The 20,291-nt window shown below is 37.1% G+C and overlaps 1 protein-coding gene across 1 annotated transcript in view; it reads right to left on the reverse strand.

The window, feature by feature from the left end:
* Nucleotides 1-20,291, reverse strand: part of LOC125272381 (E3 SUMO-protein ligase ZBED1-like) — a 102,534-nt gene that overhangs the window by 64,419 nt on the left and 17,824 nt on the right. Inside the window, exons 2-4 of the mRNA XM_048197175.1 lie at nt 12,775-12,841; nt 10,622-10,737; nt 10,322-10,411 (exon numbers count right to left, since the gene is read on the reverse strand). Coding sequence (XP_048053132.1) covers nt 10,322-10,411; nt 10,622-10,737; nt 12,775-12,841 — 273 coding nt within the window. The remainder of the gene's footprint in view (nt 1-10,321; nt 10,412-10,621; nt 10,738-12,774; nt 12,842-20,291) is intronic.

Genomic DNA, 20,291 nt, shown 5'->3' on the forward strand with positions numbered 1-20,291 from the left:
TACAGTGATCAATAGTTTATTTTTATACAAAAATGTTCTTACTTTAAAACCATGTAACAGACTCAAATGGTTTATATAATTGTAGTCATTGACTCAATATCAACAAAATGTATTTCTCCAATTTCATTTCAGCCAGGAAAAGGTTTCTTTTTTGAAAACCTACTTTTGTGAACACCAGCCACTAGGGTCATAATGATACACGTCACAATTTGATACAAATCACGATCATGAACTCACGATACTATTGCAATATTTTAAGCCAAAATATATATATATTTTTTTTATTCATTACTTTATTATTAAAATAATATTAATATATTATCAAGACTCACAAATATTCCCCCATTGCATTATTATACATTATATTCAACATTACATACAGTAGTTTAATGTCACTGAAATTCCATAAAAACTTCCATTTTTCCCCTCACGCAGTACTCGCGCTATCAATGCAGACATTAGCTAAGTCTTACACATAATGGGCGCGCACACATAGACTCTCCCGGTGCTCGCTATGTCCCGCCTCTCCAGCTATTAATGCACTATACATATAGGAATAAACCATCTAAAATGAATAATCATACTACTAAAACTAAATGTGATATGGTGATTTAAATTATGTTTGATCTTTCACATTGAGGAGTGCCGTTCCAGCTTCAGATAATCAATGCAATCACAGTTCTAACTGCAAGAAAGCATGTCAAAATGACTATTCCCAAACTGTAAATGGTTAGTTCATTCAAAAATTTAAATTCTGCATTTATTCACTCATGTTGTTTTTGCATAATTACACAAGCATTTGAACATCTGTGCTTACTACAGTATGGGCGTCATTGTATATCTGTTCATCATATAAAGCCATTGTGTCTCTTCAAAAGACTTGGATTTGGATTAGGCAATTTGATTATTTTTACAATGCCTTTAAGACAAATTTTTTTTGGATCTTTTAAGTTTTAGAGGAATGAGCTTTAAATGGCGGGACAGAAATCTCCCCGGTTTCAAAAACAGATCTTCACTTGTGTTTGGAAGTTGAACAAAAATCTGATTGAAATGACATAAGGGTGAGTACATGATTTTTTTGTGTGTGAATTACACCTTATAAATACAGTAAACTGAGTCTTGGATAGAACTAACTGTATCACGGATCATATCTTTTACATCAGAGATACATATTGTCATATCTTGATGTTACAATGTATCGTTACACCATTCTTCGATTTAGTTTGAAGTATATCGGGGCCTTTGAAGTTGAAACTTGACTAACTGGGGCCCAGGTCAGGAAGCAGACTGGCTAAACTGACCATCTGCGAGCTGTCTCACAAAAGTCAGATAAATCTCAAAACAGAGACTCCCAAACCCATTGAAGGGTAACAATTTAATTGATGTTTAACAAATAAAAAAATATAGTACAAATTAACAAATAATAAAGCTTGGTTTGATGAATATCTAGAAAAACACTTTTTGTAAATGATATAATCACAGATCATAACCTAGATGTGCTGTGTTTGACAGAAATCAGGCTAAAATCAGATGATTACATTATTTTATATGAGTCTAACCCCCAAGAATTAACATTTATGGCTAAACTAAATCAAACAGCCTCTTTAAGGAGGAATAAGAAGTACTCTGACTTTGAAACAAATTTCGTTACCATATTACTCAGAGGTGTAAGTATAATTATTTTGAAGTGATGGTGCTTTGCTTTATGTGACGTTATCTAGTGTAAGTGATAAATCTTGTTTGACATTTAGCTACTGTATACAGGCCACCAGTTACGCTCTATATTTCTTCGCACCCTGACAAAAAATGAATGGAATGTATAATTAATAAATTGGGTGACTAGTAATTTCCTACTATATTATGAAAAAAGGACTTCCGGTTATGGAGCGGTACTGAGACGACACAAGTTAACGACCCTCCTACATTGTTAAGTAATAATCCTTCAAAATCACTCAAAACATTATCACGTCTTTTGGTAATTAATGTACAAAAGACTAACGAATGAAAATGGCACAGAAAAAAAAGAACAGAACTAAAGAAAAAGTGAATAACGAAGCACAAGAGATGTCGCAAGATTCTGATCATGCAGACGAGCTAAGAGAGATGGAGGAAGATGATGACACTGTTCACGACAGTGAAGCTACGAAAGTAACTGAGTTGAACCCCAGCAATGCAGATGTTTTACAAGCCATTAAAAGAAATGGACAAACGAGTTACGAGTAAAATCGACGGTGTTATGTCAATGATCAAAGAGGTGAAGGAGCGAGTGAAAGAGGCCGAGGAACGCATTTCGTTAAAAATCTAAGGAGGATGAAGAAAAAAATCTAAGGAGGATGAAGTTAAAAAACTGACAGACAAAGTTTACGACATGGAAAACAGAAACAGACGGAACAACCAAAGGTTGGTGGGATTACTGGAAAAAGAAGAGGGAAACGATGCGTGTGCTGTCTTAGAGGCCTGGATTCCAAAAACTTTGGAAATGGACTCGAGCACATCTTTAATCATAGAGCATGCACATAGAATGGGTCCACAACCAAACATAGGTGACCAGAACACAAGATGAGATGCCAGTGCACCATCAAGAACACTAATAATGAAGTTCTTGAACTACAAGCAAAAAGAACAGGTGCTGAGAGCGGCCAGGTCCAAGGGGATGATTTCATACAAGGAACACACTCTTCGTTTCCATCCAGATGTTTCTGTAGAAGTTCACAGGAAGCAGAGAGCCTATGATGTTGTGAGACAGAGGCTACGAGAGAGAGGAATCAGTAAACACAGAATCATCTACCCTGCTCGTCTACTTGTTACACATCAGGAGAAATCAAGGGTGTATGACACACCAATGGCAGTGGAAAGATTCATAGAAGAATTAGACAAAGAATAAAGGTGGGCTCAGTTCAGCTGGACTATTATAGTCTTGAATGTAGGCTGCTTTAAAATAGTTAAGATTGCATTCCACAAATTTTTGTTATCCTTTTTTTTTTGTTATGAGGACTGATTCAACAATATGTTCGATTGTATTGGTAACTTGTAATTTTTTAAAAATTTGTAATTTGTAAATAGGCAGATTCAGTTATTGTTCTATGGAGATGTGAAAATATGCATTTACACTTTAATATAATAAGTGAGAATAAGTTTACAAACAGGGTTGTGATAATAAATATAGATAAAAGTACCTGATAGTTCCTCACAGGTGTGTGGACCAATCAACGCCATATAAGGGGTGTATGGGGTGGGGGTTTAAATGCAGTAGCATGGATGCTACTGGGGAAAACGTGTTGTTCAATGTATCTTAGCATTATGCGTTTTGTTCATGATTGTTTTTATTTGTAGTTTTTGCTTCTCAGTATTTAAGATCTGTGAGTCTATAAAAAGGAACATGCCTCTTAATAGGAAATGTAAAAGATCATGGGGGAGACAGGGAATGTGACATTTTTAACCTGGAATTGCAGAGGACTGGGTAATATTAAAAAAATAAAGCAGGTAATGGAGAGGATTAAACAATTACAGGCACAAGTAGTTTTTCTTCAGGAGACACACATGGTAAAAAGTGAAACAACCAGGATTCGACGGAGATGGCAAGGGCAAGTTTTTGCTGCTTGTCATACTTCTAATGCAAGAGGAGTAATGACTTTAATTCATAAATCAGTTCCAATACAGGTTCAGAAGGTAACTAAAGATCCATTAGGAAGATATATTATGCTACAATGTACCATCTTTTCAGAAAAGATCAATTTAATTAATGTATATGGTCCAAACGATGACAACACTAAATTTAATGATTTGTTTTTGCTAACTGCTAGTTTGCCTGGATACTATCTAATCGCAGGGGATATGAACTGTGTACTTGATCCTATTAAAGATCGTTCCACAGGGATTGATAAAACGCATACTAAAGCTAGGAAATTGATACAGGAATTTATGAAAGACCTAAATTTAATCAGATTCTTGGAGAGATCTTAATCTATCAGCAAGATCATATTCATGTTATTCTGGTATGCATCAAACATATTCGCGTATCAATTATTTTCTAATATCTGCACAATTGCTTAAAATAACAGACTGTATATATCACAGCATTGTCATCTCTGACCATGCAGCAGTATCCTTATAATACAAAAATACAAAATTCATAAAGAATCCCCCTAAATGGCGCTTTCAGATAGGATGGCTTCAAGATCCAGAGTTTATAGAATATGTGAACAAACAAATTGATCTGTATTTTGAAATGAATAATTCTGAAACATCTGCTTGTATTCGATGGGAAGCATTCAAAGCTTTTATTTGAGGACATTTGTTTTTGCAGCTCAAAAGCCAGGAGGTCTAGACAAGTAATGAAACAATTAGATCAGATAAAAAAAAATTAGAAAATTTAATTTTTCAGAAAACTACAGACACAGAAGCAGCAAACAAGAAATTATTATTACTCAGGTCCCAATATAATGAATTATCGGCAAGTAAAGCAGCTTCAAAAGTTTTGAGGTTGAAACAAGTTTTATGAATATGGAGATAAAACAGGACGGTTACTTACATGGCAAATCCGACAACAACAAACAGAACGTACCATCACAGCAATTGAGAGTTCAACAGGAACTATAGTTGACCCGGAAGAGATCAATGAAGCATTTAGAATTTATTATGAAAAACTCTATAGTTCAGAGTGCTCATTAAATTTTGTAATACAGACGCAATTTTTAGACAGCCTAAATATACCCCAAATTTGAAGAAAAGATCAAATTAGATGATGACCTCACATTACAAGAAATTGGAGAAGCAATTGATTCTATGAAATCAGGAAAAGCCGCGGGTCCAGATGGGCTTCCTATAGAAATTTATAAGACGTTTTAAAAAAAAAGTTACTAACCCCCTTTTTGGAAATGATAGTAGAGGCGTATCACCAAGGTCTTCTCCCTACATCAATGAGAGGCGCTTTAATCACATTATAACCAAAACCAGGAAAATCAAACACAAAGTGTGAAAATATGCGGTTCTAGCCAAGAGATTAGAAGGTATTTTAACAAATTTAATAGGAGAGGATCAAAATGCAGATTTTTATAATGTTCGAGCCTAGTAGCTGTGCTGCAACCTTCAATATCGTTGATTGTTTTACATACCTGGGTGTAAAAATTGTACCAAAATTAGAAAGTATTGTACAAGTAAATTATGATCCGCCTGTTGAAAGTATTAATAGCTCTATAGAAAGATGGATGTCCTTACCCATCTCTTTAATTGGCCGAATAAATATCTTAATATCTGTTTTACCAAAATTTTTATATTTATTTCAGAACATTCCCCTGCCTCCCCCTAAATCTCTTTTTCAAAGACTTAAAAAGATATTCACTAAATTCATTTGGAATAACAGAACAGAAGTTCCAGACTCCGACTGACACTTTTGTATTTGCCATATGAGAGAGGAGGTCTACAGTGTCCTAACCTTCATTGGTATTATTGGGCAGTCCAACTTAGAACAATTATGTTTTATTTTTTTTATCTCAGGACTACCCACCTTGGGTGGATATAGAATCTTCTGCTATCAAATCGGACCTACCTTTAAATTTATATTTATACTCTTCAGAATTTAAAGATCTTAAAAAAAAAATTTAAAAAAAAAAAATATGTTTCCAACCCTATAATTATAAATATGATTGCCGTATGGTATGACGTGAACAAATATTTAGGTCTCACCTACCCTTTATCTTGTTTTAGTCCCATTTGGAGCAATAGAAAGTTTAAACCAGGCAGGTTGGACGCAGGTTTCAAGATTTGGGCCAACAAGGGCATCCGAAAGATGGCAGATCTATGTTAACAATACTCTTATGACATTTGAAGAAATAGTCAATACATACAATATTCCTACAAAACATTCAAGTATTTACAAATAAGAAATTTCATACTCAAATCACAAAATAATTCTCTGGATATGCCAACATTGTCTATTCTAGAAAAAGAAATTACAAGAAATTGTTCTAGTCAAGGTTTAATTTCATTATACAATATGCTGGTGTCAGGATCAAAGGACTCTTCAATCTATAAACTGGAAGCCTGGAGATTGGATATCAATGATGATATTCAGATGGAGGACTGGATGGAAGAATGTAAAAAAGCTCAATCACAGACAATGAACACGCCTGAAACTGCTACAATGTAAGTGGTTGATGCGGATTTATATAACTCCAGTGGTCTTGCATAAATAATGAAAATGTCCCTGACATGTCCCTTAAGATGTAGCAAGTTTAAAGGTACATTATATCATTGCATATGGGAGTGCAAAGAAGTTACAAATTTTTGGAAAGGTGTGAAAGATGATAGAGAAGATCCTAGATGTTAACATCCCACTGTCACCTGTATTTTTTAAAATTTCATTTATATCCTAAAGAGGTCAAGTAAGAAAAGAAAGATTTTATATTTATAAATATAGGCTTATTTATAATAAAACTGCTTATATAAAACGGCTTATTTCTTTAAATTGGAAAATTATTTGTGCTCCAAGTATAGGATGTTGGCTAAAAGAAATGGTAACAAATATGTCAATGGAAAAGATAACTTATATTTTAAGGAATAAATATACAGTTTTTGATGGAGTTTGGGGACCTTTCAGATCATTTTTAAAACGTGGTGGAGTTGGAAAGGTGTTAATAGAAGGCTAAGAAAAGAGGTGGTATCGAATATGTAAAATACTGAGAAGCTTTTTTGCTTTTTTTTTGTTTTTTTTGTCCTCATTGTCTATGTTACATGGAAGTGTGTATGTATATGTGTATAGTTAAAATGCAATAAAAAAAAAAAAATATATATATGAAAAAGATTTTAATTATTGTACAAAATACCTCCGCAAGTAATAACCTAGAATATTGTCTAACACTTGATGGCTGGTCTGTCAAGTCTTCGTCACCAGTTACAAATCTTTCAGTTGAAAGCCACATTTCTATCATCTGTAAAACTGCATTTTTCCATCTTAAAAATATATCTAATATACGATATATGCTCTTAATGACAAATGCAAAAACACCTCAAAGGCTAGATTATTGTAATGCTCTAATGGGTGGTTTACCTGCACGCTTAACTCCAGCTGGTCCAAAATGCAGCAGCTAGAGTTCTTACTAGAACCAGGAAGTATGACCATATTAGCTCAGTTCTGTCAACACCGCATTGGCTCCCTTATTAAATATTGCATACATTAAAATCTTGCTAATTGTTTATTTACAAAGCACTAAATGGTTTAGCTCCTCAGTACCTGAGTAAGTTCTTAATGCATTATTGTCCTTCACGTCTGTTGCAATCTCAAAATTCTGGCCAGTAGATAATACTCAGAATATCAAAATCAACTGCAGGTGGTAGATCCTTTCTATTTTGCACCCAAACTCTGGAAGTGTCTTCCTAGCCTTGTTTGGGAATCAGACACTGTCAGTTTAAATCTAGACTGAAAACACAGATCTTTTAACCTGGCATACACAACACATTATCAATTTCTATTATTCAAATTAGTTAAATGATTGTTTGGCTGCATAAATTAGGTCAACTGGAACTGGGAACACTTCCTATAATACCCAATGTACTTGTTATATTGTAAGAAGAATGGCATTACGTTAATATTAATTAGTCTGTGTCTCATCCATATCTAGAGGTTACAGTAGTCAGCCAAATCCAGTCCATATATAGAGATCAGGTGGTGGACCTGCAGCTAGACATGACCACAACGCAGCCCTGAATGTCAGCAGACTGCGTCTACTAGACAATCCCCTGTGAAGGCCTCATCTACATGACAGCCATTGGCACAGATCCTCAAGAATCACAAGAACCAGACAGGTCATCTGCACAGACCTATGACCAGCTTTGTCTCCATACTGGTGTGATGAATCCTATCTTCAAGCAATAGGAACTGGATGAATATTTGTATGCTACCGATCCTGATCTGAATTGGCCAGAGGAAAACTAGCCCCCTGACTGAGCATGGTTTCTCCCAAGGGTTCTTTCACCATTCTGTCACCTGATGGAGTTTGGTTTCTTTGCTACTGTTGCCTCTGGCTTGCTTAGTAGAGGAACACTTGATCTGACTGTACTTATGCAGTTGTATGAGAACTGAACTGAGCTAGATAATGACATTTTTTATTTTATTTTGCAGAACTACGTTATAGATTAAATGAACTAATAATTTAATAATTGATCTTTACAACGAAACTGAATCAACACTGAACTGAACTGAACATTTATATATACACACACACACACACACACACACACGAACTGGTATGACTGTAAAGGAGCACATTTTTACAAATTTGTAAAAACAAAAACAACTTTTCAATAACTCAATACAGGAAGAAAAACAGACAGCAGTGAAGTGGTTAAACTCTAAAACATGTAAGGTTGTGCAAAATAGATACCCCCAGGGTGTAGGGTCTGCACAGTTTTGAAAATGAGCAGATCCCCCCCATAAACTGTGTTTAAGCCTCAATTCAGTGAACTTTGGTTTGTAAATCTCACATTGGCTCCGGCCTGGCGGACACTAATGGATCACAAGACCCTTTTTATCACTATTTCAATAGATTCCTGAACATTTCCCTTGCGACTTCAAAGGGGCTGCGGTCACCTCAGATCGAATTACTACGAGCCAGGCGCAGCATACCAAACAGCAATAAAAGCGAAAATACACGCACGCACCCACACAGACACGCAATACACGAAGATTGTATGCACAAATATGACTGTACCCGCAAATATGAATGTATCCGCCGCTGTAGTTCAAGTTGCATTTATGTATTCCTAGTGTAGAAGTTTAGAAATGACTGTAGTGGGTTAATTTTCATGTTAAGAGATAGTATTAGAATATAAAGTGTATCTTCCTTAAATGCTGTTGGCCACCTGTCAAGTTTGGACTCTCTGTAAAGCTCCTTGTCTGCCTTATTCACCAATGTATGTCACATTATTGTAAAATGCATTGTTCTATTTTTAATGGTACTATGAACAAAGTACTATGAAGAAAGTACTATGAAGAAAGTATTATGAAGAAAGAAGAAAGTCCGATTTGATTGATGAAATTATGCAAATCAGGCAGCAAGATAAGACAAAGAAAAGTTTTACCCACCGAGATTGCAACGCTATTATTGGAGGACGTTTTCAAGGAGGCGTTCTGGTCTGTTGTCATTAAAACTCATTGACATGTGTCCCTTTCGTTGCACAAGTTTTCTGTCATCACACCTTTGACATTCTCCATCACCTAGGAGACGGACTCTCTGCTTTATTTTCCGGTTATATTACTCTTCAGTTTAAACCTCGTTTGGAAAACCCGCCGAAGAACATCCTCCTGAAGAAGGACCAATTGCCAAACCGAGCGCTCTGAAACTCTATCACAGCAACTGAACCCATATGCAAGTATTGATTTCTTTAAGATTTGTGTATCAAGTTTTCTTGTTGGCTCTCGAAGGTTAACTGTTTGTAATTTGCCAATCTGTGATCACCTCTCTTTTCTTGACTTTACTTTCATTTTCTATATATACACTTGTGTCTATTTAACCACATAACCTTTGTATTATCGATTATATATATTAAACACATTATATTCATGCTTTATTGTTCTGCTCATACTGTCATTCTGCTCATCCGGCATTTTGCAACAACAACCTTGTTTCTGCAGCGACTTTCAGCATGTTTCCTATAACAATGTCTGACATTTATGTTTTACGTGGCATGAGAAAGTCACATAAACCACGCGAAATCCAAATCAGAGCAGTCAGACTGAAACAGATTTCCAGAAACGCGATTTAAATAGGATTTCAAACCACAAATGAATGTACCTTGAAACGGATTTGTAAAATCGCATCATGTCATTTTTTGCCATTCACACTTGCTTAAGCTGATCAGATTTCAATTGGATTTGCACAAAAAATGGATTTGGAGTGACAGTCTGAACATAGCCTTAATTACAGTCATTTGCTCTACCCAACAGGATTTCACCATTTTGGATGTTTTGAATATTGCAGACTAAATTTTTAAATACTCCAATTGTTTTCATGCAATTCTCACCAAACTTGGTCAACAATATGCCAAGACACTGAATTCCTGAAATTCTGAATAAACCATTAAATAACTGTTAATATAATGGAGACAGGCATGTAAAAGCATTTCAAATGAATTCTATATATGGCAAGCTGCATGGAAATCATTAACTCTGCTCTGTGTTATGCCTAAAAACATCTCTAAATAACAACATAGCCTTTTAAAATTTTCCTCCTGCATGTTATTTATTTATTTATTTATTTATTTAGACCAAGCAAAAAATGGTTTCTGGATTTTCATTCAGTGAGTGCTATGGATATATACTCACAGGTGTGCCCAGTTTGGTCTGAGATGATAGTTTCTTTTTCATGGCTTTCTCATCAAAATTGGCACTTCTCTTCACATACACACCTCCATGCTGTGAATGACATCAAAATTATATAGCCAGAAACATACACTGTCTTATTTATAAAACACAAGCAGAATGAACTTCTGAGTAAATTGTTTATAAGACCATTCAATTCAATCATAATTTATATAAGAATGCATTTTTGCAATATTTACACAAACATTTGTGCTTATCTTATGAATAAAGGGACTATTTCCTTGAAATAGATGCTTACACTACCTGTGAGAAATACCATCCATACAAAGGAAGCCACTTCAGACCATCTTTCAGGACATATCTTACGTGTCCAAGTGCATTTTGTCGAATGGCTAACATGTCAGCAATAATCCAATCAGCTACAATGGAGAACATAACTTTTACAAATGGTACAGTGATGTGTCAGATACAATGATACACAGATTTACACTGTGGTACCACAGTACTTACTAATATGGTACACGCATACACACACACACATATTATATATATATATATATATATATATATATATATATATACACACACACATTATATATATATATATCTCTGTGTGTGCGTGCGTGCGTATATATTATATATATATATATATATATATATATATATATATATATATATATATATATATATATATATATATATATATATATATATATATATATATATATATATATATATATATATATACACACACACACACACATATATATATATATATATCTCTGTGTGTGCGTGCGTGCGTGTATATATATATATATATATATTACACACACACGATACTGAAAGTATTCAGGCCTCCTTAAATTTCTCTCTCTTTGTTATATTGCAGCCATTTGCTAAAATCATTTAAGTTCATTTTTTTTTTTCCCCTCAATGTACACACAGCACCCCATATTGACAGAAAAACACTGAATTGTTCACATTTTTGCAGATTTATTAAAAAAAGAAAAACTGAGATATCACATGGTCCTAGGTATTCAGACCCTTTGCTGTGACACTCATATTTAACTCAGGTGCTGTCCATTTCTTCTGATCATCCTTGAGATGGTTCTACACCTTCATTTGAGTCCAGCTGTGTTTGATTATACTGATTGGACTTGATTAGGAAAGCCACACACCCGTCTATATAAGACCTTACAGCTCACAGTGCATGTCAGCGCAAATGAGAATCATGAGGTTAAAGGAACTGCCTGAAGAGCTCAGGAGACAGAACTGTGGCAAGGCACAGATCTGGCCAAGGTTACAAAAAAAAATTTCTGCTGCACTTAAGGTTCCTAAGAGCACAGTGGCCTCCATAATCCTTAAATGGAAGACGTTTGGGATGACCAGAACCCTTCCTAGAGCTGGCCGTCTGGCCAAACTGAGCTATCGGGGGAGAAGAGCCTTGGTGAGAGAGGTAAAGAAGAACCCAAAGATCACTGTGGCTGAGCTCCAGAGATGCAGTCGGGAGATGGGAGAAAGTTGTAGAAAGTCAACCATCACTGCAGCCCTCCACCAGTCAGGGCTTTATGGCAGAGTGGCCCGACGGAAGCCTCTCCTCAGTGCAAGACACATGAAAGCCCGCATGGAGTTTGCCAAGATGGTGAGAAATAAGATTCTCTGGTCTGATGAGACCAAGATAGAACTTTTTGGCCTTAATTCTATGTGGTATGTGTGGAGAAAACCAGGCACTGCTCATCACCTGTCCAATACAGTCCCAACAGTAAAGCATAGTGGTGGCAGCTGTGGGGGTTTTTCAGCTGCAGGGACAGGACGACTGGTTGCAATCGAGAGAAAAATGAATGTGGCCAAGTCCTGGACGAAAACCTTCTCCAGAGTGCTAAGGACCTCAGACTGGGCCGAAGGTTTACCTTCCAACAAGACAATGATCCTAAGCACACAGCTAAAATAACAAAGGAGTGGCTTCACAACAACTCCGTGACTGTTCTTAAATAGCCCAGCCAGAGCCCTGACTTAAACCCAATTGAGCATCTCTGGAGAGACCTAAAAATGGCTGTCCACCAACGTTTACCATCCAACCTGACAGAACTGGAGAGGATCTGCAAGGAGGAATGGCAGAGGATCCCCAAATACAGGTGTGAAAAACCTTGTTGCATCTTTCCCAAAAAAACTCATGGCTGTATTAGATCAAAAGGGTGCTTCTACTAAATACTGAGAAAAGGGTCTGAATACTTAGGACCATGTGATATTTCAGTTTTTCTTTTTTAATAAATCTGCAAAAATGTCAACAATTCTGTGTTTTTCTGTCAATATGGGGTGCTGTGTGTACATTAATGAGGAAAAAAAATGAACTTATATATATATATATATATATATATACATACACACACACACACACACACATTGCCATGTTTATAGATAACAGCATGTATTGAATGCAAAACATCAACACTTACCTGTGGATTGATGGTTTGACAGGTAAACCACATTCTCCTTCTTTGGTATATCCCCATAAATGATGACCTGGACAGAGATTTACATGAACTTTTTCAATACGTTAAACAAAGCCATAGCCATGTCAAACAAAGTTACTGTCTGAAAAAAGGTAATCTGGATTCTAGCATTTGTGGTGAATGGAACAATGTCCTTTGTTCAACGACATATTGCATATATCACACAAGCAGGAGTGTGGCTCTACATCAGCACGGCTGCGATTTGGCTGTAGGCACGTGGCCGCAGTCCGTGCACTGTAGGTAATCCTACAGATGGTAATGCTGACAGTGACACACAAATGCAGACATGTCCACATTTAAGCATTTCAACGGGTTTAACACCTTAACCAGCAACCCCACAAGCTGAAAATGACATACCCAAAAAGACCCAAAATTGTTAAGCTAGAGCTAAAGGGGTGAAGGAATTTCCCTTGTGGTGATTTTGAGTGGCTCAATATCACTATGCGCGATATTATTGCCATTTAATAAAAAAAAAAAAAAATAATAATAATAATACAACATTTTTTTTTTTTTAGCTGTATAAATAAGTGTTACAATGTGGTCAGCAGCCACTGAATAGTACCAAGAATGGTTCCAGTTGTATTTCCACTTGTGCCTGGTATGGCACGGCATGGCATGATTACAAACCGTTCTTGGTCTCGATATTCTCAGCACATGTAGTGACGTTGCCACTCAGAATTTGTCACTTGTCTGTTGCCTGGGTACCAATTTCTCTGTAGCTGGCTAAGCGTGCCATCCGAGCAACAAACACAAATTAATAAGTTTAAAGAAATATCTGATTATCCTCAATAATACGGTCACTGTTTACATCTCATATCATTTGTAAACTCTTGCGTTACCAAGGCAACGATTGACACATTTGTATTACATTCCAAAGAACTGCCGTTATTTGCTCCACAGTGGAAAATGGAACCATATCCGTACTGGCTGGGCCAAATCGGCATGGAATGGAACAGTTAAGTAAAGAGAATGGTTTGGCCCGACAGTGGAAAAGTGGAAAACTTGACCTAAAGAAGGATAGATCCAGGTAATTGCATGCACTCAGGCAACTTTTCTCTTTCACATGGAAAGACAGCATGCCCTGCTATAAAAAGCTGCTAGAAAATAACCAAAACAATGCAAATTTTTATTTAGTACAGTGGTCACCTGAACTGAATATTCCATCAGTTTAGTAGTGACTTTGTGAATTTCTTCACTGAGAAAATAGAAAGCATCAGAAAAACAATTGTAAAAGTAAAAATTTTTTCCCAGCATTATATGATTCAGCCTAAATTGCTCCCCAAGAACAATTGCAGTGCTTTACCACAATAGGACAGGAAGAACTAAAACTTATTACATCTAAACCAACAACATGTTTATTAGATTCAATACCCACTAAATTACTGAAAGAGTTGTTAGCAGTATTCAATATTATTAATTCCTCCATCTCTAGGTCATGTCCAAAGTCCCTTCATTTAAGCCTCATTAAGAAACCAGACCTAGATCTAAATGAATTGGAAAATTACACAGTTCTTACCAGGTCAAGAAAGTATGATCACACCAATTTATAACACCAATTTTATCATCTCTACACTGGTTACCTATTAAGTTCTGTATCGATTACAAAGTATTGCTACTGACTTATAAGGCCCTAAATGGTTCAGCTTCCTTTAGACACTCTCCCAGTTTAAATCTAGATTAAAGGCATCTCTTTAGCCAAGCATTCACATAACGCATCTCATAACCTTATACTACAGTTATATCAGATGAAATGCACTATTATCTTTTGCTTGAAATGTTATGAAAAGCAGCTACGGTATTTTTTTTTTCTATTTGCTTTTCTCTTTCTAACTCAGGATGCCCAGAGATTATGGCTGCTCCAGTTTGGATACAGCCTCTTATGAAGATTTCAGATGCCCCAACACCTGTGAAGAGATGACGCTATTCCCTGCGAGGACTTCAGTTGACACAAACTCTGAATCAACACGCATCACTCATTGTTTTTGCCTAAATGAATACACAGTCACCTCTGATAACAGATTACTCTAAATTGTAATGTACAAACCCGATTCCAAAAAAGTTGGGAAAAAGCTGTACAAATTGTGAATAAATATGCAATGCAATAATTTACAAATCTCATAAACTTATATTTTATTCACAATAGAATATAGATAACATATCAAATGTGGAAAGTGAGACATTTTGAAATGTCATGCCAAATATTGGCTCATTTTGGATTTCATGAGAGCTACACATTCCAAAAAAGTTGGGACAGGTAGCACTAAGAGGCCGGAAAGGTTAAATGTACATATAAGGAACAGCTGGAGGACCAATTTGCAACTTATTAGGTCAATTGGCAACATGATTGGGTATAAAAAGAGCCTCTCAGAGAGGCAGTCTCTCTCAGAAGTCAAGATTGGCAGAGGATCACCAATTCCCCCAATGCTGCAGTGAAAAATAGTGGAGCAATATCAGAAAGGAGTTTCTCAGAGAGTTTCTCAGGGTCAAGGCCGGAAAACCATACTGGATGCCCATGATCTTCGGGCCCTTAGACGGCACTGCATCACATACAGGAATGCTACTTTAACGGAAATCACAACATGGGCTCAGGAATACTTCCAGAAAACATTGTCGGTGAACACAATCCACCGTGCCATTCGCCATTGCCGGCTAAAACTACAGGTAAAAAAACAAAGCCATATCTAAACATGATCCAGAAGCGCAGGTGTTTTCTCTGGGCCAAGGCTCATTTAAAATAGACTGTGGCAAAGTGGAAAACTGTTCTGTTCTTCAGACGAATCAAAATTTGAAGTTCTTTTTGGAAAACTGGGATGCCATGTCATCCGGACTAAAGAGGACAAGGATAACCCAAGTTGTTATCAGCGCTCAGTTCAGAAGCCTGCATCTCTGATGGTATGGAGTTGCATGAGTGCGTGTGGCATGGGCAGCTTACACATCTGGAAAGGCACCATCAATGCTGAAAGGTATATCCAAGTTCTAGAACAACATATGCTCCCATCCAGACGTTGTCTCTTTCAGGGAAGACCTTGCATTTTCCAACATGACAATGCCACACCACTACTGCATCAATTGCAACATCATGGCTGCGTAGGAGGAGGATCCGGGTACTGACATGGCCAGCCTGCAGTCCAGATCTTTCAAACCATGCAAATTATTATTGTTATACTTAAATTGTTAATGTTAACAACATCAGCATTGCGTGACTGTACTTAGTGTTACCTGTAGATTTCAATTTCTGCCACTCCACAGTCTGAAGTCTTTTGCTTTTGACTATGGGTGAATCTCCAGTTGTCACTGATGATTGTCATTTGGAACTTTCTGGATTACAAGCCACCATCAAAATGATACATTTAATTATTGCAGCTGCTGTGAGAAAAGGCTATAAATGATCCGCCGCCTGCAGCATCCTTCACATGCCATATAGCTTACTAGCTGGGACTCCTTTATGTAAACAGATGTGACGTAATGACACAAAGACAAAAGGCTGCATGCTTGAATTTCCAGTGGAAACCCACCAGTATTACCCGATTAGAAAACAATCAGGCTAAGGTAAGAAGATTGTTTTGAACACTGGCTGGTTATGTACTTGCTCAAATTGATTTTGGATAATTTTTAACCAAAAAGATTTATGGACTGCAGCTTTAACTTTAGGCTGCGACCAGTTAACCCTACTGCTGCATTGCTGGAACGCAGGTGCCAGAACTGCAACCAATAGAATGTGCACTGCAGCACAATACTACGATCTCTCTTCAAAAGAAAACATTTTTGTAGTGGCTGTGTGCAAGTTCTGCTAATTCACAAGCCAACAAACTGAGTCATACCTGCAAAGGTAATGTTAAACCAAACACAAACTTTTAATAGTTTCATTGAGTGATAGGCAGTGGGTTAAAACCAGTGACATCAGTGACATTATTAAAAGATTTACAGCGTCTTCTTGTCACCCCCTCAACCTGTTCCCTTTAAGCCCGGAACACACCAAGACGATGTCAAAAAACTAGCAGCAACGAAAGCTGACTGTGTTGTCACCTCTCATCGGCTGTGCATCGGCCAAAAAGCTGCGCTTGATCACACCAAAAGGACTAAAGGCGACTACACTTGGAAAAAAAAAAAAAAAAAAAAAAAAAAAAAAAAAAAAGTGTACATGCTTTGTCATTACTCTAAAGAACTTTTTGTATTTGATCTGACACAATTTCACTTTTCTGCTCTAACATAAATTAGTTTACTTGATTGGAAGTAAAATGATGTGTTGGTGTAATTTAAACTTTTGCTTCAAACCAAATTACTGAGTTTGTGTTCCGTCCAAGCCCAGTGACCCCTGACGTCATCAAGACTTGGTTTGAGAATTTTCTGATCGATGGCCATCTTATTTTGCTGAGGACGCGTCTGACACAATTCCCAAAAATCGGTGGTAAGTATTTCTACAAATAAGTTTGATTTTATTGTTATATAATGTACATTTATATGATATTAAAGTCTGCGTTAAGGGATTAAAGGTCCCGTTTTTCGTGGTTTTTTGAAGCTTTGATTGTGTTTATAGTGTGCAATATAACGTGTTCATGTTTCGCGTGTAAAAAAACACAGTATTTTTCACATAATTTACTCATCTGTATACCGCTGTTTCCACTGTCATAAAAACGGGCTGATGACTTCCTTGTTCTATGAAGTCCCTCCTTCAGAAATACGTAACGAGTTCTGATTGTGCCAGCGGTTCTTGTGTTGTGATTCGACAGCAGCTCTATGGCTCTGAGCGCACCTTGCCCGGAAAGGTCACGCCTCTTACCATAACGTGGAGATGCATGCGCTCAGTGTTATTGTAAACATAGTTTTACATGTGGATTATAATTTTCGGGAACCGAGTTAAACAAATTGTAACCATTGATCTCTAAGTACAGCGTCCCTGGGAAGGCCAAACAAAAGTGATAGGACTGCGGGATGAAAATAACAGGGTTTCGATGACATGGCGACAAACACACTCTACAAACGCAACTCTTGCTCTTCTCCGTGGGAGCGCAACAAGACCACGTCCCCTTTTTTATGTATTCCTGTGGGCGGAGGTTAGTCAAAAAACTGTTTTAGTGACGTCATTAAAGGAGGAAGTAGAAGGATGTAGTCCAAACTGGCTCTTAGTTAGCTAACAATGTAATTTAGGCAATTTAATTTACAGTCACTGTTAGCAGTTTAATTGAATTGTGTCCATAAAATATCACAATATCGATATATCACGATATTTATAGAATCCTTGGGGGGGGGGGGGGAATTTATCAGTCTAAATTTTTTTACTTTATTTTGTTTTTCTCTTTCAGGGTTGCTGCACATTTTTCAAATTTAGTCAAATTTAAGGCTTAAGACTTGAAGAAATAAAAATGAATACTAGCATAGTAGCCTGGCTGTTTCCAATCAAATGCACTGGTGTCAAAAGTATTCACATTCAATACTCAAGTAGAAGTATAGATACTAGGGTTTAAAAATACTTCTGTAGAAGTTGAAGTATCAACTCAAGCTTTTTACTCAAGTAAAAGTGTAAAAGTACTGGTTTCAAAACTACTTAAAGTATAAAAGTAAAAGTAATGTAAGGAAAAAAATGCCATTAAGGACCAGTGATGGGCAGTAACGCGTTAGAAGTAACGCGTTACTGTAATCCGATTACTTTTTTCAAGTAACGAGTAAAGTAAGGGATTAAAATTGCAAAAACAGTAATTAGATTACTGTTACTTCCCCGTAAGCAGGCTGCGTTACTGCGTTAACCATGATTTTATTTTGTGAGACTGTCTCGTGACGTGAGTCGTAACGTGATAATGACATATGAGTGCCGCGACGTCAGTGGTAACATGCGTAGTGTTGAGCAAGAGATAACATGGAGCGCGGGAGAGATCAGGATTATGCAGCGTTTAATGCTTGGAAGTACCGACATTACTTTGAGTTTGACTCGGTTAAAGGTGACAAAAACATCAGCGTCCGCTGTACACTCTGCGTGGGAAGAAAACTTTTATCTACAGCGAAAAATTCTACCTCAAATCTAAGCAAGCACCTAGCAAGCCAGCACAGTAATGTGAAACTTACTGAAAAAAACCCTGAACCCCCAACTGACATGAAGACTGCGGCTACATCCAATTCCACCGGGCGAACCTCGGAGGGCCCCTCTCCTGCTAAACAGGTGAAAATAGACTTAAAACTAAAAGCAACAGGACTTAATGCCGATGAACTGAAGCAGCTCGTTGCTGGCTATATTGTCGAGGACATGCTGCCAATTTCCACTGTTGACTCTGAATCTTTCCGACGCATCATAGAAAAAATACCGACCAAACACGGTGTCAAGCTGCCACAGAGAAAGTCATTTGCGGCATACCTTGAGAGAGAATACGACATAATGGACGCTAATTTGAAGGCTGCACTCGGAGATGTAGACTTTGTTTCCACCACCGCTGACATCTGGACGGTGAATAACAAAAGTTTTATGGGTGTAACAGTTCACTGGATTAATTCCACTTTACAGCGCAACAAGGCCGCCCTAGCATGTAAGAGAATTAGAGGCAGGCACACCTATGATGTAATCGGAGCAGAGATTGAAGAAATCCATTCATCATATAGACTGCATGGCAAAGTTGTTGCCACTGTAACTGATAATGCATCTAATTTTGCCAAAGCATTCAGAGTGTGTCAGCTCTGTAATTTGGATTCTGAATCTGAAAATGAAGAAGGTGATGATGAGGAACCGACTTTTACAGATGTCATAGAAGCTCTTTCAACCACATCTGGTGATGGACAGTTTAGCCTCCCTCCACACTACAGGTGTGCATCACACACAATTAACCTCATTTCAACAAGCGATGTTGACAAACATCTAAATTCTTGTGCAGACACAAAGGCTGTATATAGGAGTAGTATTGCAAAATGCTCTGCTCTTTGGACTAAAGCAAGTCGATCAACATTAGCCTCTGAACAGGTGGAGGAAGTCAGCCGCAGGAAACTAATGGTACCCACATCCACAAGGTGGAATTCCCTGTACGAGGCCATTTCCAGAATCATCACAATTCCGATGAATGAGCTGAATCCCCTGTGCGTAAAACTGGGAATCAAGTGCCTTAATGAAAGGGAGTACCTATTCTTACAAGAGTACTGCACCGTGATGAAGCCCCTGACCGTAGCACTAGACATCTTACAAGGGGATGAGTGCACCTATGGAGCTTTACTACCAACACTCACAAGCCTGATGTCAAAGACACTTGCCCTGAAAGATGACCTCTCTAGAATGACAGCCAGCCTTCCAGATGTTATTGTAAAGGTAAGATTATTATTTGATAATTGATTTGGTTGGATTTGTTGAATTTATTATGCCATTCATGGTGGGCAGATCTTACACTTTGTTTGTTTTAAGCAGTGAGTACAATTATTAAAATGATATAATATAATAAAAGATCAATTATTCATCCCCTGTTCAATATCAGGGATATTGATCATCA

Source organism: Megalobrama amblycephala, linkage group LG7 (assembly GCF_018812025.1).
Source record: "Megalobrama amblycephala isolate DHTTF-2021 linkage group LG7, ASM1881202v1, whole genome shotgun sequence".
NCBI lineage: Eukaryota > Metazoa > Chordata > Actinopteri > Cypriniformes > Xenocyprididae > Megalobrama > Megalobrama amblycephala.